The following is a 22,617-nucleotide window of genomic DNA, read 5'->3' as shown; positions in this document are numbered from 1 at the left end:
TCTTTTCGTTTTTTTATTTTAATGTTGCAAATCGGCGATCGCAAATTTAAAAACTTCGAGTTTTACACTTGCGACGTAACACGTATTTGCAACAGAGCACAAGTTCTGGGGAGCGCCTTATTAACCACAATAAAAAAATAAATAAAAATAATGTTGCATTGTATTTTAGAATATGTCAAAGCATTTTTATGTCAAACTATAACTGTTTTTCTGAAAACAATCTCATCAAAAACCAGCTTATTAAATTATTAAACTATTTTATTGACTTGACTAAACTTTCTCTAACAACCAATTTACTGATTCTTTTTTTTTTTTTTTTTTTTTACCAACCAACTAGAGTGACCTGCAGCTGAAACCAGGCTTACACAGGGCCCTAGAAGGCGGTGTTATTTAGGAGCCGAGACTCCATATTTTGTCCCATTTAAGAGTTTTTTAGCCCATTTAAGGGTTGTTTGGCCCATTTAAGGGTTTGTTTATGCCCATTTAAGGGTTTAGTTGCCACTCAGCCGAAACTGAGCAGCGCCAACTTAATGGTTTATCTCCATTTAACGTCCGGAGTGGACGGAACGCTTTGAGATTTCCGGACGTAGAAGGAGACACCGAAAAGCGACTACGCCAAGAACCTCTATCGACTGTCACGGTTTCGATCTTGTGCTGTTTCTGCTTTCTAACAACACCGAAACCAATTGAGAGATGGTCCGGAGCCGAAATAAGAACAGATACTACACTTGATCTTAGCCATTAGGCCCAGAAGCGAATTTACTGATTCTTACAACCTGATTGTTGAAGTTTTGTTAGACACAAAGACTCCGAAGAGTTTCGGTTCTATATAGTAAACCATGCTACAAAATTACTTGTGGTGCAACAATTTTCTCTGATTGAGCGCAACTATTTGGCAGCCAGTAAATTGCGTCATCTCTCTTTAAATTTACATCATTTACCCGTCTTTTTAAACTTCTTTTAATTGTCTTTTTATAAAAAGTAAAAGATTAAAAGAATTTTTTACGGCAATCTAAATACTTTAAAGTTATTTTGTAAAAAACTTAATGTTATTCTTGTAAACAATACTCAACATAAGACTTTAAAAATAAACAACTCTTAAAGCATCAAACTACAACTATAATATAGATTTTTTAATAAATTACAGGAGAAAACTTATTCAGTTTTGTGCCAAGAGTCCCAGAACTATATTTGGTAACTTACATACGAAAAAAGTAGAGGTGAGCAAAACAGGATACATTAAAACAAATTAAAAATTTCTAATTTAACCATAGAAAATTTTTATAAAACAAAGAAAGTAATAAATAAGTAACAACTGCATTAATGTGAATGTGTGAATAAAAAGTCTAAAATATGTAAAACCTACTTTTGAAATATGGAATAAAATTTTTTTAAGTTTTGATTTTTTAAGTATTGAATTATTAGATCGCAATGCAGATATACACTTTCCTTTTTCAATAAGTTGTTATAATTGCTTTACATTTTACAGCCCAGAGTTTCTTGATAAATGTGCTTCGCAAGTTTGGTTTTATATCTTAAACACCGCCGCTTTTTCTTAACATTTTAATGGTTCCGATCAATCTGCATCCTGGATCATGCATAAGAATTTAAAGCTTGAGTATCTTCTCTTCTTTTTTCCTTTTTCTTCTTGCTTCATATTCAACAATTGTAGGAACAAGTGAATAATTATTTTGTTTTTCAGAACGTTAGCCTCGTTAACAAATTGCTCATAGAAAAAAGATTCATAATGGTGAAATTTCAGTCGATGAGTTTTTAATTTCATAAACTTATTGATTAGTTTTTTTACTCTGTATTTGTGTTTGCATTTTCTTTCAAATATTTTAAATGTTTTGATTAAGTTTGATCAATTTGAGTGATAATTGAACATATCTTTAAGATGGGATTTAAACATAATTCAACCTTTCAAGTGTTTAATTAAGCGTTATACTTTTATATAACGCCTAATTATATTTTAAGGAGTGGAGTTAAACATTATATAATATTTTAAGAGTGGATATTTTGAAAGGTTATGGAAGATTTCCTAAAAGTTTTGTTACAGCAGAAGTGAAAAGATAAAACATCTTTTTAAAAAGATATTGCTTTAAAAAAATAAGAATAACCAAAGTATAATTTAAAATGTTTTGAAATTAGCGATAATTACAACTGAATTATCTTCAAGTTAAAAAGCTTTTTTTTGGCAAAAAAAACTTTTTAACTTGAAGATAACAAAAATTTAGAGGTAATCATCAATATGCTAATTAAATGATCAGAATAGGCAAAGACCACATAACAACATTTGCAACTTTGAGAAAAATTTGTGGGTATTTATTTATTTTGTGGTTGTTAAGGTGCTCCAAGAAAGTCTTACAGCCTTTATCACAAAGCAACGCAAAAGAACATTTATCTAGGAAGTTCATGAACAAAATATGTAGTTATCGAAGTGGTATTAAAAGATTGAGAAAGGAAAACCTTCTGAAAAAAAAAAGACACAGACGCAAAATTTCGCGTCACTCATCAGATAAAATTTGGTTGAGACGTTTCAAAACAATTAAATGGCGTTCAGCATCATGTGAATCACATTAGACTTCGAAACAATACTCAACTGTTATGCCTTATTCATGACGTTAAAATTCAGGCATTACAAAGTTGAGATTTTCTGCAATTTTAAAATAATAAATTTAAAATATACAACTATAAGGATAATAAATAAAAATAAGGTTAAGGATAATAAAAATTTAAATTTTATTCGCCTTTAAAGGAGGTCAAAATTTTACATTTCTTCAATAGTATGAATACCTTGTACTCAAAAGAAGCGAAATTTTATAAAAGTTTTATTGTAAAATAGTAATCATAATTTTTAAAAACTTGTCTTAAAAAATAATAACAAAAAAAAACAACGCAAAAAACTAACCTTTTTTTAAAAATGTTAAAAAACAATAGTTCTTCTGCAATAAAATCTAAAACAACTATGATTGTATTTGAAATGATTAATACTTTTAAAAATTTTATGTTTTCGGCTAATATTTAAATATTAATGTTTATTTATATATATAATGGGAATATTTTTCCGTTAAATAATCAAGTTAAATATTCCGTTAAATATTCAAGTTAAATATTCCGTTAAATATTCCATTACAAAAAGCATCATTTCAATCTTTACAAAACTAATAGAATATCAAATTTTAATAATCTGTCCAAAGATTATAGTTGAATAACCCGTTAAATATGCACGGGTCGGTTAGAATCTCTAAAAGTGTATATTATTCATTATTTTTTTAAATCCAGCGTTATTCTATTATATGGATCAGATCTACGGGTGCAACAGGAGAAATTTTTAAACATTAGTTTCAACCCACCCTACACTGTGGCGTAGATTTGAAAATTCTCTATTCTCTTACTATTCTCATCCACTCTATACTTTACAATTTACTACGCAGAATATTTTTAAGATTGAGGTTGTTTATTATTTTTCGTTATTAACGAAATTTAATAAACGTTCCGGGTGATATTGTTCTACAATATTGTACTAAATATTGGGAGTTATTAATATTGCCTTAATACTAAAAAAGAAAAAGTCATTGAATTTTGGGAATTTTAAACCATTAAGGCAAAGCTACAGTTAAGCGGTCTAAAAGAATTTTTTTTTCGTCAAAAAATACAAAAAACTTAAAAATATTCATCATAATATATCAACCAAAACTAATGATAATATATCATAATATATCAACCAAATCTAATGAATAATGCATATCTGTTCAATCTCTTGAAAGTTCAAACTTTGCAGATCGAATATAGTGCGACTACATTCACAATGTAGTTGGACTACAATCTTTTTAATTGGAGTGTTATCCAGACGAGTAGCTTTAATTGATTTAAGTTAGAAATAACTTTAGCAATGGTAGTAGGAGTGATTTGGATGTCTAACAGTGAATTAACCTGTTTCTTTTTGATGACAGAAAGGGTATTATCACGAGATTCAAAAGATAAATTTTAGAAAAGATTTTGTGCAAATAGTTGTTCCCTTTCCTTGGGAGATATAATAAGAATAGACCCATGTTTGAGGGATGGAATGTTAGAATTGTCTTTATTAATGACAAAAGTCTCTAGTCTAACTCAGATAAAGTAAAAGATTAAGTAATCTGATATTCTATTTGACTATAGCATTAGACCTTTTTGCATAAATTTCTGGCAATGATAAAAAGACCTTTTTTCTTAAATAAAATTATAAATTTAAGTATTTATATATTTATTAAAAATATATATACATATATATATATATATATATATATATATATATATATATATATATATATATATATATATATATATATATATATATATATATATATATATATATATATATATATATATGTATGTATATATATATATATATATTTATATATATATGTATATATATATATATATATATATATATATATATATATATATATATATATGTATATATATATATATATATATATATATATATATATATATATATATATATATATATATATATATATATATATATATATATATATATATATATATATATATATATATAAGTCACCAATAACATAAGTGGTTTTTGTTTTATAATTTAAAGTACTTTATTCAATGTTTTAAATTGATATAAGTTTTGACTCAAAATAGGTAGTGACACCTTTAGCAATCAACTCAATAGTGATTCTATAGTAATAGATTACGCAGTTGCCTCAATCTTGTTAATCAAATCACAGTCATAAAAAGGGCTCCTTATGTGGCCTTGACAATTCACATTAAAAATTACACAAACTTTTTTTATGGGCAACATGGTGCTGTTGATACTCTGATATTTCATAGTTGTTAATAGAATCAGCCATTCTGAGAACAACCACAGAGCTATAGAAAATTTACTGCTAACCTCAGTGCCATTTAAATTTTAGAGCTGTACTCAGTTTAGGAAGATTATAAGAGTTGCGTATAATTAAAGAGAAACGTGTTGTTCTAAATTACATGTTACCAATTGCAAGATGATTATAACGATCCTAATCTTATTGAACAAGACCAATTAAATATTGATCATATAACTGGAACAAGCTACTGGAACATGTTATATGTAATAAAACAATATGTTTTAGTAAATAATTTATTGTTAAAACAAATAAATGCAACATGTTACTTTTTTAACCACAATAAAAAGAAAAATCCATATCATTCAGAGAAATCCAAATCATTCAGAAAAATCCATATCATTTAGAGAAATCCAAATCATTCAGAAAAATCCAGATCATTCAGAGAAATCCAAATCATTCAGAGAAATCCAAATCATTCAGAGAAATCCAAATCATTCAGAGAAAAAATATGAATAATAAGCATTTTTCAATTTAAAATATTTGTGATTGATTTTTAGTGAGCAGTAATTAATGAATGGGTGTTTTTCAGATGGTCTAGATGTTTCTGGTATGTACGAGAATTTTGCAAATGAAACAAAATGAAATTTATATTTTGCTCTCTTTTCACAGATAGTCATCAGTTTAAATCATTTGCTTCATTTTTGTGTAAGCATCCATATAAAGAGAATCATATTCGTAATGGTTAAATTGAAATTTTTTTTTACAGAATCCTGCATCCTCTGGAAAGCTTTGAGTCATCTACAGAGTTTTTATTGGATGGTAAGTTTCTTATTTGTTTTTTTATTATATATTGTGTACTTAACCATGATTTTAATTATTTATATCCTACATATATATATATATATATATATATATATATATATATATATATATATATATATATATATATATATTTATATATATATATGTATATATATATATATATATATATATATATATATATATATGTATATATATATATATATGTATATATATGTATATATATATATATATATTTATATATATATATATATTTATATATATATATGTATATATATGTATATATATATATATTTATATATATATATATATATTTATATATATATATATATATATATATATATGTATATATATATATATATATATATATATATATATATATATATATATATATATATATATATATATATATATATATATATATATATATATATATATATATATATATATATATATATATATATATATATGGGGTTACTTTACACAGTTTTTTCACCTTTTATTCTATTGACAAGGTTATTATTTATTATCCATTCAACTTTAGCACAAATGTTACCTAATGGTATGAGGATTATGATAAGTACCCAATGTTTTTTTAAACCTCAAAGGGAGACTTTATACATGTCACTTAAACAGAAACTTTTATCATTCCATTTACTATCTACTTTGATCAACAATTTTTCTTGTTTTTGTGTAAAAGCTGTCTGACCACCTTATGGCTTCTTCTTTTTATATAAATACTGTCTAACCACCATATGGCAAAAGTTGTTTCTTTTCATGCTTTTCTCCATAATGTCACAGAGAAAGTCTTGCTTGCAACCATTTATAGCAGCAATAAGAATGTTGTTACTATTAACATGGTATTTCCAGGACCTTGATTCTCTTTGATATTTTTGCAGCATGTCTGCAGTCTAATCTAGTCTGAAATATTAAAAATATATGAAACTAAGAACTAGGTAGGAATATAAAGTCAGAATATATAATTATTTTAATGACAGCAGACATACATGACAATATATCAAAACATAAAGTGGATAATAATTTTTATATTGCTGTGAGAAGTCACTCTGACCATCCCGATTAAAAAGTTTAAAAGGAACTTGAAAAACAAGAGCAAACTGTAACTTAATTTTTTATGAATCCTTAAATCCAAGATGAAAGACAATAAAAGTGACTCAATGTTGATTAAAAAAATAGTCATCTAATATAATAGCAATTAAGAAGTTTCCACCCATATTGAGAAATTTTGTAGAAGTTTTGATTACTTATAAAGTGGTGTTTATACTTTAAAACAACTTATCTATGCTTATTTATTGTAGACTAATTATTAATGTAGGCTTATTTATTTAAATAACAATATTATTATTACTTATTTATTGTATTCATAAATTGAAATGTACCAAGAAATTGTAAAAAGAAATAATCAGGAAAATAGTAAATACAGTTTTGCTGCAATGCATCAATGTATATAGTCTTTAAGTATAAAGTCAACCCATTTTACGACATATATATATATATATATATATATATATATATATATATATATATATATTATATATATATATATATATATATATATATATATATATATATATATATATATATATATATATATATATATACTATACATATATATATTATATATATATATTATATATATATATTATATATATATATATATCCATATATACATATATATATACATATATATATATATATATATATATATATATATATATATATATATATATATATATATATATATATATATATATATATATATATATATATATATATATATATATATATATATATATATATTTAAACAACTTTAAAAAGTATTCTACACAATAGAGTACTCAATGTTCTTAAAAGAACAGAGCAATTATATTTTAGTAGAAAATCACTTAACTAAATTTTTTTCCAATGAAACACAGTGTCAAATGGAAAAAAATTTAGTTAAGTGATTTTCTACTAATATATATATATATATATATATATATATATATATATATATATATATATATATATATATATATATATATATATATATATATATATATATATATATATATATATATATATATATATATATATATATATATATATATATATATATGTATGTATATATATACGGCGGTAGTGGTGTAGTGGTAGAGCGCTCGCTTCATAAGCGAGAAGTTCCGAGTTCGATCCCCACCACGTCCCTGGTAGAACTGCGTTCAACTTGTTACTCCGCGCAGCGGCTTTGTTCGTCAAGGTTCGTGTTTCGGAGTTATAGAGTTGAGAAAGGGTTATAACCACAATAAAGTAGCCTCCTTATCTGTAGTGGCCTTCTGGGCCTTGGGGAGATGAAATAACAAAAAATATATATATATATATATAAATATATATATATATATATATATATATATATATATATATATGTATATATATATATATATATATATATATATGTATATATATATATATATATATATATATATATATATAACAACATATATATATATATATATATATATATATATATATAAATATATATATATATATATATATATATATATATGTTGTTCTACTTATTTTGTATACATTTGACTTAATTTTTTATATTATCTCATACTAAAAATAATTTTGAAAGTTTGAAACTTATAGATCTTATGATCTTAATCTTTTTAAAAACAAGAATTTTTATTTATTATTATCTTATTTTCATACATATATAACATGTTATTTTTGTTTATATATTGTTATGTGTGTCACTATTTGTTACATAATAATTTTTAATTTACTGTTAGATGCTGATTTCAAGCATAGCACGTCTGATCATAAGTTGATTAACCAAAAAAATTTTATTTGTAGTGATTTGTGATAAAGTGTTGTGAGATGGGTGTAATGGTATAGTGTTGAGCAATGGGTTTAGTGATATAGTGTTTTTCTCATCTTGAATGCTTGTATTATAATGTATTGTATATAATGCTTGAAATTAAAGTATAAATATAATAGAAGTATATATAGAATAATATATAATAAAAATATAATTTAATAATATAATATATTAAAAAAAATAAAATTTTTTAAAAAAGCTAACTAATCATTTTATAATTTTTGCACATTTTCTTTTATTTAAAAAAAGAAAAAAAAAAAAAAATATTTTATACAAAAGCTTTGATAAATCTTTGCAGAAGTATAGAAAATCTTAAAATTAATGAATGTTTATTATTTATTAACTTTTGGTTTGTTTGTATAGGCTGTTTAACTCCATTTAATAGTGGTCTGTGCCAAGCCAAGTTGGTTGAAACATTGAATTTAGACTATATAGGAAAAAATTGTAAGAAGTATCTAAATAAAATCCATACCAGGCTCTGCCACCAAAAGTCACCTACAAATGATCATCAAGCTTATTGTGAATTAAATTGTGATAGAGGTGATTTAAGTTTTATTATCTGGAATAATAATAATAATAATAGATAATGGGGTGAAGAGTAGTGAATAGTTATTGTATATAAACATATTCTAGTGTGTGCGGGTGGTGGTGGCAGTTGGGTAGCTACTTATTTAGTAATATAGTAAATAATATTTCATAGTTAAGTATCATCAATTTATATTTTAGAACTATGCAACTCAATCTTTGATCAGTCAAAATGTAACAATCAAAGTTCTGCTTATTACTATCAAAATGGAGCATGTAAACATGGAATTCAATTAGACTGTGGCTCTCATCATTTTTCTTCTTTAGAGGAGTGTAAAAAAAACTGCATTAGTAAGTGAAAACATTTGATAAAAAGTAAATTTTGCATAATTTTCAGTTTTTATGGAGTAACCATGCAGACTTAATTAACAAATTCAGGGAAAAAAAAAGATATTTTTGGAATATCTATAAGGAAATAAAGTTATTAAAAATATTATAAAAGACAAATAGTGATGATGATAATTATCACGATAAATATCATCATTATAATAGTGATCATCGTCACTATTATAATGCTTATAATTATTGTGGCGACTTTATAAGTGAAAGTATAATTGAGTTATGGTTTTGAAAAATTTTTAAAGATTTAAGATTTTTTTTATATAGAGTTATTTTTTTTTAAGGTTTAGAAAGTCATAAAATAAAGAGAAGGGATATTCAGGGTAAGTTTGCTTTACTAAGTAAAACAAAACTATATACAAGTCATTAACGTATAAATAATTGATTTTTAAATTGAAACAAATTAAATAAACAATAGAAGCCAAACAATAGAAGTCAAACCACAACCGTTTTTGACTTATTTTTAATGAGTCACAGCTTTACCACTATTGTACTTTTATTGAATTTTAATTATTTTGTTGTTAGGCTCTTTTAAAAAAGTCAAAGTTCTTATGTTGTCTTCTTTTTCATTTATTTTATTTATACTAGTAATTTACTTTTTATTATTTCTTTTGATTTTTTTTACAGAAATATTGTTTAACTTTAGATTTATCTTGTAACTGTGAAAATGGTGGTAAATGTGTTGATCCTATTGCAGGAAAATGTGTGTGTCCAGCTGGCTACATGGGAAATAAGTGTGATAAATGTAAAAGTTCATTTTTTTTTTTTTGTTTTTTTTTTTTATATTTGTATTTACAATATTAGTATATAGTTGTATAATTCATAATTATGATTATTCGAAAATATGATTGATGATAATGATGATTAATGAAACTGTAATAAATATTATTAATAAAATTGAAATTTTGTTTCAGTTTACTGCGATGATTTTTGTGAAAATGGCGGAGTATGTGCTGGTCCCCTTACATGCAAGTGTCCAACAGCATATTCAAGCAAAATTAATCCATTTTGTAAGCAAGGTAAAATATTTTAAATAATAAAATATTGTTATAATATTAAACTTTTGATATTATTGCAAAGTTTTATTACATATAAAAATATATTATTATTTTATTTTTATGTATTGTATTTATTTTTATATATTGGTATATACATAGATAATATAATAATATATGTAATATAATAATAATAATAACAATAATAACAATATTAATAATAATAATAATAATAATAATAATAATAATAATAATAATAATAATAATAATATCAAGGCAAGAAAAAAGTTACACTTTAATTTAAAGCAAAATAATACTAAAAAATACTAAAAGAATATGAAAGAATGCAAAAGAATACTAAAAACACACTAATGGGTGATGCAGAAGCATTGATATATAATATTGAAAGAAAACACCATGCAGATAATTTTTTTAAGTTTTATAAATATATATATACAGGGTGCGGAAAAAGTACCTGTACTTTTGTACAGGAACTTTTTCACATATGTATATATACATATACATATACATATATATATATATATAATATATATATATATATATATATATATATATATATATATATATATATATATATATATATATATATATATATATATATATATATATATATATATATATATTATGTATATTATGTTAGTGTATTCAACAAATAAAGTCGATGTTCAAATGAACAGAAAAATAAATTTCTAAATTTCTGCTACAGTCTGTTTTGCCTTTTGTAGGTTTATTAGAAAGCATTATAAACATACAGTAGGTGAAACAGACTATAGAAAAATTTAGATTAGTGCTTTTACTAATGATTGAAATTCTGTTTTGGTATTGGTTAGTTTTGTTTTGGTATTGGTTGGTTTTGTTTCGGTATTGGTTTCATCAGAAATTTAAATTGAAACTAATACTTAAATTTCGGTTAAGGTACTTTTTATAAATTTGGTAAAATCAAAATTTGGTTGAAGAGCTAACCAAAAATTGCAAATTTCGTTTGATTTTAAAATTTTATTTAATTTAAAAAAATGGTTATTTTTGGCAATTTTTACAATACATTTTATCATTTCATATATGAACTTAAAAGTTCATATATGAAATGATAAAATGAACCCATTGTTCACAAATTACTAACTTTTTAGTTAGTAGTGTAAATTAAGGTATTATGAGCACCTTAAGCAAAAGTTAAAGTATTTAAAAAAATACTTATGCTGGATGTAAAACTTTTGCGAATAAACAATTTTTAGCACCAAAATTTTTTCTTAAAAACACAAAGATTTTAAAAATATAGTGAAAGTGCTCATATTACCCAGACCACTTGATAATATAACTACTTTAAATTAGCTTTAAAAAATAACATAAGTTAGAAATATCTGACTAACATTGATTAGAAATACCTGATTTGTTATTAAAAAAACTGATTATTAAATAATCAAATTTTAAGCCAATTTTTATTGAAACAATGCTACTTTGTTTTTTGGCAACATTGGGGGTAATTTAAGCATGCTCAAATTACACAAAAATAGAATCTTTAAATGAAGTCAATAATGTTTCTATGCATTATTTTCCAAACAAAAATGGAACAGATTTCTAGCTGACAATTTTTTTTTAATTAAAAAGTAAATATTTATATTTCAACATCAAAATTTTACGCCTCAGATTTTTTTATGTGTAATGATAATATTTTAACAAAACAAAAATTGAGTAGTGTTTTAATTAGATGAGACTGGTTAATTACTGCACATAAATTAATGCTAATTTTACTGCTTTCTATTATCACCACATAAAATCAAATCAAAAATTACAAGGATACTTGAACTTTACTATTCACATCCTAGAAATCTTTCAGCTCATATTATCTAATACTTATATTACCCGAATCTACCCTGAATATCTACCCTAAATAGTGTGTATCCTTCTGCTTCTAAAAAGTCAAAAATCAAAATGCAAATTATTGAACAATTGCAGTGTGCATAAAATTTTGAATCTTGCACTGATAGTGTTTTGTTTAAAGAAAAAAAATTTGGCTTAAGTATTTTAAATTAAAATTGAACAAGGATAATATTTTGTGGATGTAACCTTTTTGTTATTTTTATAGATTTTTCAATGAGTAATTTTATTTTTCTTATTATTTATTTATGGCTATTAATTTATTATTATTAAATAAGATTGAAAGAAATTGTCAAAAAATTTAACAACAAATCTTAAAAAAAAAAAACCATCACTATATAATAACAATATTTTTAATTTAAATTAAACTGATATATGCATCAAATGTATTTTTTACTAATATATGTATTAACAAAATATATATATATATATTTTTTTACTGATATATGTATTAACTGTTATATGTATTAAATATTATTATTTTTTTTAATTTTTTTAGATAATATAATTTTAATTATAATAAAAATGTTTATTTTTAAATTAATAATTTTTAAATAATTAAATTTTAGCTATCTGTGAACTAAATTGTGGCCCTGGAGGTTATTGTGGGTTTTCTAATGATGGCCAAGCTTTGTGTATATGTCAAAAAGGTTACAGTGGTGCCAAATGTGATGAAAAGGTTATTAGCAAACTACCTGTTGAAAGTGGTGTCTGTAAAACTTACATTGATGATATTATCAACGATACAGACAATTACATAAATATATTTGCTTCAGTAAAAGAGAAATCCTATTGCTTAAATTACATTAATGATATTTCACTTAATTGTTATTCAGATAAAGTACTACCTAGATATACATTAGAAAATTGTTATCATTTTTGTGGTATGGTTTATATTTGATTTTGATTGACTTTTTTTGTTGTTATTTTGTTTCTATGGGTAAATCTTTTATTTGTTTGAGCACACACACATATTCCCACATAAACGCATACACACACTCGCGCATATGGATATATATATATAATAATGATAATAATATTATATTTAGATATTAATCAAACTGGGAATGTTTGTGGTTTGGTATTTAGTGACTCTTGTCCATCTTCTAAAAAATTTGCTTATGACGAGTCTTTGATGCGTTGTGTTGAATTTAAGTACAAAGGATGTTTAGGGAACAAAAATAGCTATGATTCTTATGAAAAATGTGCAGAGCGGTGTATGTTATTTCATTTTTACTTATTTTTGTATTTATTAAATTTATAAATTATATTTATTTATTAAAATCAAAATTTGATTTTAATATAAATGTTTATAAAATTAAAAGAAAAAATCTAAAGAAAATTAAACAAAATTTAAACTATTTTTTATATAGATTCAATTTCTGGATTAATGTATTCAATGAGTACAGCTGTTATGAAAACATGTTATGTTCATGATAAAATGCAGTACAGTACATTTGATGGTCTAAAGTACCAACTAAGCACTGGTTGTTCTTATCTTTTGGTCCATGACACTGACTCACAAAATAATTTTGATATAATTATCAACAATGACCCTAAAATGAATTATAATACCACAGTCAAAAGAACACTTGATATTAAAGCAGATAACAAAGCCATACATTTAGGGCAAAAAATTGGTGATTTGTTTATAGTTCGGGTTGATGGAAATTTAGTTAGTTTGCCATATGATGGTACTCCAAAAATTAAGCAGGTAAAAATTTCAAATATTTATTTTATATGCTTTAATAGCTAAAACTACTTTCTTCAGTGTATTTATTGAAGTATTAAAAAAAAAACTATCAATAAGCAAATTAAACTGTTATTAATGCAACTCTGCATTTATTCAATTCCATCAAACAGTTATAATATATATCCAAATTTCCTTTTTAGTGCAAAATAATATAAAATAATTAAGAAATAAGACTTTCAAACATTTTTTTAAACATTAAAACTGTATTTTACATAAACAGTTTTGACAAATTTTTTTGATGGCTTCTTCTATTCTTCTTTAATTGGGTTAAAAGAAAATTATTTAATTTATTGTATTTTACAACCCTAATTAAAATTGTCATTTATGACAGAATAAGCAATAGTATAAAAAATAGTAACAAAGGCATTAAAAATTGAACACAAAGAATGATAAATGATTTAATGAAGTTCTATCATAGTTATGAGTTTAAGCTCAAATTTATTAGAGGCAGAACTCAATATCGAAAAAGCAAGTTTTATTATAATTGACAAAATAATTATTGTTGGCATGGAGATGTTTGTAGATGTATGAGTTATTGTCTTTTTTGTCCAGTGATTTGTATATAGCACATACAAATTTGTAATTAATTAATGATATTTTACCTATGTAAGTCGGAAATAATTTTTCTTGACAAAAATGAAACCTTAAAGTGAAAATCAAGTTTATGATTAATAAATTTAGAATTTCTTTAAGTTCTGAAATAAATTAATTAAACGAAGATTATTTTTATTTTTAAATTATTTTTCTCGCTTTAATTACTATTAGTAAATTATGGTGCAATAATCATTATCATCATCTTGTTTTAATGTTTTCAAAGTGCAATGGAAAATAGTTAAACAATATCAAAAATGTTGAAAATTGATCGTATGATCCACAAGAGAGCATACAATTTAAACATATATTAGGCCACTGTCTAAACATACTTTTTTTTTCTGAACACATTGGCTCACTTTGGGATTTACGTGATACATATATATAATCACGGTTCCAAAAAATTTAGCTAATTTAGACTTGAAGTAATTTTGGGAAATCGCTTCAAAGTTTTTGACTATTTGTCTTTTTTCTCAAAAAAATTATAACTCTTTCTTTTTTTGAAAGACTCTTTTTTATTTGAGAGTGTTCACAAAAAGTTCTGGTTTTGATTTAATTTAGGTTAGTTTTATAAAAGCTAGAATTTTTATCTCTTGCCTTTAAGCCCTGTGTATGGTTTATCTAATTTTTAGTTTTTATTTCTGCAATATAAAAACATTTCATTTTTCTCATATTGGAAGAAACAACAAGCTGTATTTAAAATTTTTTTTTGTCATTTTCAATATATTTTTGTAACATAAAAGATGATAAAATTACTTTGAAGAAAGTATGCAATTGTCACATTTCTCTTGGTTTCCATTTTGCTCTAGTTTTCAGCATGGTTAAAAACTAGAGCAGTCTCTTCATCCTTTCATCAACGTTTTTTTAAGGATTCAGATGAAAGTTTTATAATTCTTTCCACAGATAGTGAGTTGTTTGACAGATCAGTGAGAGATATTTTTCTAGCAGTTTGAATAGTTTGTTGTAACTTATATCAGGTAATAAAAAATAAAGTAGGATTCTTAAATTGTAATAAATCAACATCAAGCAACATTAACATCAACAAACTCTAAACTTCAACTTCAAAGTTCAACGGTATAAATGAACATTTTCTTTCGTTAAATGTAGCTTTTTCAAATCATCTTAAACACATTCTTACCAAGTTTTTCTGCTTTTACCTTAAGGTTTTTTTTCTGAAACTTCCAACTCTTTACATGCTGTCAGCCAGTCGTCTGCATCTTTATGCTTTACATGCCCAAACCACCTAAATCTTCTTTGACGCACCCAATCAGATATACTCACAATGCCTAATCTTTTTCTTAAATCATCACTGCTTTTATTGTCTTTTAAAATCACACTGCATGTCCTACTAATCATCATCTTTACTGTTCTTTCCAAAAGCTGGACATCATCAACCGTCATTGCCCATGTTTCACTGCCATACATCATAATGATCTGGACATATGTGCTGTTGAACTTACCTTTTATTATTAATGAAGTACCACTTGCTGTTAAAAGTGAAGATAATTCTTGAAACTTGGTCCAAACAGACCTTACTCTTGCCCAGGATGCTTCTTCTGCTCCAACTGTAACTCCAATTGCAACTCCAACATAACAAAATTTACTAAAACACTCTATCTTTTATCCACTTTTTATTTCAATCTCTTTTTTAACTTCTCTATACTCACCGAAAGTACATTTTCTACACTCAAAACCAACAATCTTTAGAGAATATCTTTTCAATATCTACAAACTATAGTAAAGTACAAACTATAAAGTTAGCTCTAACTCTCTTCCTACACACACCAAACGGCCGCTTTCCAGTATTTTCTGCTTTCTCATTCTTGACAATGCATAACTTTTGTCTTATTTATGTTTATCTAAAGCCCTTTTGCTTCAATTTCATATTTCCAAGTCTCAACTTTAATACTAATTCTTCTTGTGTTTCGGTAATCTCTGAGTAAAAATGCAACTATTTATATGGTTTAACTTTTTTCAAAAAAATTTTCAATAAAAATTTTTAATTTATATGGTATATTATAAGGTACGCAGACTAAGCAAAGGCAGTAGGCCTGAGCTAATGGGGGGAACCAAGCTAGTGAGTGACTCCAAAAAGAGTCGATCATGTTATGTAATTTCTCAAACATTGTTTGATAATACTTGTATTACATTTTAAAAATAAAGTTTATAAGATAAACTGAAAGCAACTTAGGGCCTTTACTTAGGACCTCCAGACTCTTAGGCTTAGGGCCTTTAACACTAAGGGGCTCTACTTGTTATGATTCGCCACTGATTGCATAAATAACATAATTAAATGTAATTAATAAAGTTATACATCCAATTAAAAACATGGGTATGTAATTTAATACAAAACAGCTGTATGGTAAAAATAAAATTATATCAAGATAACTAGTAAGGTAATTCATTTTTAAATCAATATTTTATATGAATCCAAATAAAAACAAATTAATTTACACATTAACTTGGTAAATAGTTTTTGTATATTGCTTTATTAATAACTGTTTACTGGCTTAAAAGTTTAGTTTTGTTCTCAAACGTTAGGAGAATTTACTCTTAAATTTGCCTGTTTTTCTAAATCTTTATCAAAAAATGCAGTTTTTTTTGCTTTTTTTGTGTGGCAAATAGCTTCTATATATTGAACACATAAATCCCATGCTGAGCTAAGAGCTATCTAATACATGACAGTGACATCATACAACGTCATCATGATTTGTTGTTAATTAAGGCAATTTAGGAATAATTTTAAATTAAATAGCATCAGATTCTTTATGATACTGAAATAGTTGGTAAAAATTCCTATTGCTCAATACTTGTGACTCCATATGATAAATGAAAATTAAAGTATAAAAAAATAGTTACATAATGTTTACTATTAAGAGTTTCTATTAAAAGTTTCATAAATTATAAAAAGTTTTTTGTGGATGAAAAGTAAAAATTTTTTTGACATTACCTTTTTAATTATCCGATTAAGTCAGGTGTTATTTTGATGTTTTCTTTTATCTGCCATATATATTTAGAAAGAGCAGTTGAATTTTGCAGTTTTTTAATTAGTGAAAGAGTGTTTATGGTTAGCCTGTTGTTTCTTCCATTTGTATTCTGATAGTCCAACTTATACTTTTTCTGGAGCATTAGGGTGTTATACTATTCAGCACTCTTGCTAAAGGCAAAAAAATTTATTTAATAATAGTTAAAATTTAATTTTATATATATATATATATATATATATATATATATATATAAATATATATATATATATATATATATATATATATATATATATATATATATATATATAAATTAGTAAAAAACACTTATCTAACTTTTATCTTCTACTTGAAGTTTCACCATTGCTGGATCATCATGAAGAGTTCTTCCTGATGATCCAGAAATGGTGAAACTTCAAGTAGAAGATAAAAGTTAGATAAGTGTTTTTTACTAATTTATTATTGCTCTGTTCATTTTAGAACATTGAGCACTCTATTTGTAAAATACACTAACATAATTTACATATATAAATATATATATATATATATATATATATATATATATATATATATATATATATATATATATATATATATATATATATATATATATATATATATATATTTTTATATATATATGTATATATATATATGTATATATATATATATAAATATATATGTATATGTATGTATATATATATATATATTTATACATCCATATACATATATACATATATATAAATATATACATTTATATATATATATATATATATTTATGTATGTATATATATATATATATATACAGGGCTTGTGATGAAGAAAATCGTCAAGCGTGTTATATTGCGCTCGTAAAATTAGAATATGTTTTCATCGAGCGTGATTATGTGCGCTCGAGATAACGTCGGCGAGCGCGATCATGAAAATTGCTGAAGGCGATGCTCATAAAAAGCTTTTTATTTTTTATATCTTTTTGTATTTGTTACATAATTCTTTCGTCAAAAAATGTTTGAATTAGTATCACACTCATGAAACTACTTCAACGAAATAGATTTCTATACTTCCAAACTTCTTATCAATACCACAATATCTTCTTCGCGATATTGTCAGATCGCGATTTTATTTTTAACTATTTATGTTATAAAAAAACAATATCAAACAAAAACGCAACTTCTTATTGATTTAGTATTGAAGCATAATTTAGTGACTTAGTTTTGCTTCGTTGTTTTGATATATGTATTTTAAAATGTTACTCTGTAAACTTAATTAACGGTTAATGGTTTTTATATTTCTTAATATTTTTTATTCAAATTATTTAATTTTTTTCTAAAATTTCTTTTTAAAATTACGTTTTTTTTATCTTAAAAAATAACACAAGAATAATTTGAAAATTTTCTTTTTTAAAAACTATTCATTATAAGTTAAATACCAGATTTTCGCCTCAACTGTTGTCAACGGTGTTTCCTCTTCTACATCGTCGAAACTGAATGCAGCTACTTCATCGGTCATGTCTTCATCAGCACTGTCTATTTCATCATTGTCATCAAAAATTTGATTTGTAATCAATGTTGTTGCTGTTGTCATATAGTCAACTGGATAATCATCAACTTGAACCACTCGTCTCTTATTCAAACAAATTTCTTTTGCTCGCTTTTTAATCAGGATTATTTCTTCTTTTCATCAGCTTCCATGGTTTCCTAATATCATAATGCTATCATTTAGAGTGTCGTGATTCATAGATAAACGTTGATCTGATAATATGCTAGTTACTGTGCTAAACATTCGCTCCACGCTTGAGTTTGATCCAGAAATTGCGAAAATAATCGATATAACTTTTAATTAATTAGGAAACTTTGACTTTTTGTACAAGAACGTCGACCTCCAAATTTCTCTTGTCTGGCGATTGCATACCAATGCTTCAAGATTAGTTCTTGAATGAATCAAAAATAGTTTCCATTTTTGGAAAACTAACTTTTCATTAAAATTGGAATGTTCTATTGGTGTTTAAAAATGCGTGGACAAATACTTTATTTCTTCCAAGCCAAACTCTTTGTTATCAGTCCAGTTCTGCGGGTCGATGAGCCGCATGGCGTGATAAATCTCAGACTCTTTCTTTATGCTTTTGAATCTGCTGTTTAATGTGTTTTTAAGTCTGGGTATAACCTTTCTCCTAATATTTCTGACTAAGCATAATGCTTGATCTACGTCGACCAAAGTCATATCTAAGTTTACTATTATATACTTTCTATTACTGGGGTGTTTTCGTTTGTCGCCAGCTTTACTAAACTGACCAGACAGTGTTTCAGGTAAGTTATGTTTGCCCTCAATAACCATGTAACGTGATACATAGCTATCTAAAAATTCTAAATCTGTATCGATTTCTTGGAGCTTCAATTCCAGTTCTAAATTTGTTCGGTTGATTGTAGCTAGAATATCAAGCGGCAACAGTTCATTTGCTTCAAATACTTTCGATGCTGGCACAATGAGCTCTAGCAAATCATGATAAACAGCAACGGTGCAAAGAAAGTTATATGATTTGAATTTCTTTAGTAACCCTTGAACCTTTGCTCTTGAAGTTATAGGGTTTTTCCGTTCATTTACGTAGTTCTCGTAGGCCACTATATAAGCTGGCCAGCACTCCAATAAATTCTTAAAAGCTCTTATATGATGGCCAACAAACCTCATTCCTGTTAGTTTCGGTAGAGTCTTATGCGTAGTACCTAAAATATCTAATCTAGTTTAATATTTAAAAATTGAATAGTTTACATTTATCTTAGAAAAATCCCAGACAATGTAAGAAAGGTAATCTTGTAATGTGTTTTCACTATGAGCCAAGTTCTTGGAAAATAAAATGATAAACTAAAATATAAACCATGGTTTTAAGCCACAACGTTTTACCACAAACTTTGCGGTAAACTTTACCTAAAGCTGCAGATGCATTTATTACTTCTTGTTTTATTTTCCCCGAGTTTCGAAACAGATAAAAATTTGTATTGTAAAATTCATCAACTTTTTTTAATTTAGAGATCTCGGAAAAAAACTTCTTTAACTGCCAGTTCGACTCTGGTTGACATAATGAACTGGAAGTAGCCATATCCTATCTGCCTTTATTTGCGCTATGACACCGCAATAATTTCTAAAGTTTACACTTGCACCATCGGATGTTTTACTGACTAATTTATTTTTGTTAATCATGGGAGTCTAGTTTAAATTCCCCGGTTTCAAAAATGTTATTGATTCCCTTGACAATGGGGTCTGCTTCTCCTCCGACAAACCTATCAATATCAACTAGATCCAGAACAATATAAAAAGGAGAACCACATCTTTCAATTCTTGCCAAAACTAACTCTTTTTCTTACTTTGTTTTTCGAGCTTGGCTAGCATTGCACAAAATTGAGAAGAATTGAGCTTCTTTCAGGATATTGGCACATTTTTCACGCACAGCCATCGCAATGCATTTTACGAATTCACGCTCGCTAACGCCATTTTCGTTACGTTTGATTATTTTAACACCAGTGATCTTACAGCTGTTTACCTAAACATTTTTTGTAAATGATGTTTTATATTTTTCCATTTAAAGTTAAATTTACAATAGATTAGTAAAATTTACAAAGTTGGAAACATTTGAACCAACTATTTTTATGTGAACCAACTATTCAATACTTTATCTAATATATTTAAAATAGTCAACATATCGATACTTACAATAACAGTAAAGTTTTTGTGCGGCATAGTTGGCAGAAGGGCCAGTTCATAGGCACAGTTTACAAGTCTTATATACGCGTCATCCGTTAAAACTTTTAACGAAGACGATATTGACGCTTGTATCTAAGAAACAAAAGAATATCACAATTACAAAAAAACACTGTTTCCTCAAGCTTTTACTTTATGCAGTACCAATCTTAATTGAATCATAGTTTAAAACTTTTTCTATAATATATTTTATAAACATCGATTTCATTTAGTTTTTTTAAAGGAAAAAACGTTCGAGATTTTTAACTAATGTTAAGTACACGTTTTTTTTTAATAAGAAACCAATCAAACGGTTAGTACTAAAAAATTTCTTATTTTAAGGATACTTTTTTCTAAATCTAGTACTAAAAGTTTCCTTAAAGTTTCTTTAATTTCAAGTTTTTATTTTTTATTTGTAATCAAATTGAATTCTATTTGATTGCGCGTGCAAATTAAATTCTCATTTAAACTGTTGTCACCGTTGTAGATAATCTTAACTTCGAGTAATGTTGATGAGATATTTAAGTGAAAAATGAGGAAATACTCATCAAATAAATTTCTCATTGAAAAGTTGCTTAGTACTAAAAGTTTCTTAAGATTTTGAGGCTCCTAGTACTAGTTTATTATAAACTGGTTTCTTATAAAAAAAAATGTGAAATCGTTTTTGACTTTTTTTAATGTTACGTTGATTGAATAATAAAAAAGAGTTAGCGAACTTTAATTAATTCAACGTAAGAGTCATTATCAAGTATTTTTAGGTTTAATTTTTTTCTTTTGTTGAGAAATTATTTTCGGTTATTATTTTTTTCAACTTTCTCTTAGTGTAGTTTAATTTTTTCAGCGCGTTTTAGAAATAATTAAATATCAAAATTTAACATAAACATCATCAAGCATTTACAAATGTGTAAATGCTTAATGGCCAAATCATCAAAGCAAAATATATTGATGGTGTACGATCTTCCTGATCAAGCCTGCAATAAACGACGCCTTAGCACAGTTCAAAATTAAGATATTAGAATCGGGTAAATAAGAATAAAAAATCTTTATTTCAAAGGTAATAATTTATTAATTACCTTTGAGGATTTTGTATTTTGTATTCCATCGGTTGACGTAACACATCGCAACACAGAGCGAGAAACCCTCAAATGAGCGCATTTGAGGGTTTTTCGCTCTCACACCTTATTGCAGTAAGGTGAGAAGATGTTTC

The 22,617-nt window shown here is 25.3% G+C and overlaps 1 protein-coding gene and 1 pseudogene across 2 annotated transcripts in view; one reads left to right on the top strand and one right to left on the bottom strand.

The window, feature by feature from the left end:
- LOC100197067 (mucin-2) overlaps nucleotides 1–22,617 on the top strand; it is a 53,937-nt gene that overhangs the window by 378 nt on the left and 30,942 nt on the right. Inside the window, exons 1-10 of one of the 2 annotated variants that reach the window (XM_065798934.1) lie at nucleotides 5,391–5,442; nucleotides 5,602–5,654; nucleotides 8,902–9,078; nucleotides 9,265–9,414; nucleotides 9,747–9,785; nucleotides 10,109–10,207; nucleotides 10,377–10,481; nucleotides 12,923–13,237; nucleotides 13,403–13,570; nucleotides 13,727–14,067. In XM_065798934.1, the coding sequence (XP_065655006.1) occupies nucleotides 10,186–10,207; nucleotides 10,377–10,481; nucleotides 12,923–13,237; nucleotides 13,403–13,570; nucleotides 13,727–14,067 (951 nt within the window). In that variant the 5' untranslated portion in view covers nucleotides 5,391–5,442; nucleotides 5,602–5,654; nucleotides 8,902–9,078; ... (1 more) ...; nucleotides 9,747–9,785; nucleotides 10,109–10,185. Of the gene's footprint in view, nucleotides 1–5,390; nucleotides 5,443–5,601; nucleotides 5,655–8,901; nucleotides 9,079–9,264; nucleotides 9,415–9,746; nucleotides 9,786–10,108; nucleotides 10,208–10,376; nucleotides 10,482–12,922; nucleotides 13,238–13,402; nucleotides 13,571–13,726; nucleotides 14,068–22,617 lie in introns of those variants that run through there. The other variant, XM_065798933.1, reaches the window with a different exon arrangement.
- Nucleotides 692–758, bottom strand: LOC136082097 (U2 spliceosomal RNA; annotated as a pseudogene).

This window comes from Hydra vulgaris, chromosome 06 (assembly GCF_038396675.1).
Source record: "Hydra vulgaris chromosome 06, alternate assembly HydraT2T_AEP".
Classification (NCBI taxonomy): Eukaryota; Metazoa; Cnidaria; class Hydrozoa; order Anthoathecata; family Hydridae; genus Hydra; species Hydra vulgaris.
This window is presented reverse-complemented; position numbering and strand designations above follow the sequence as displayed.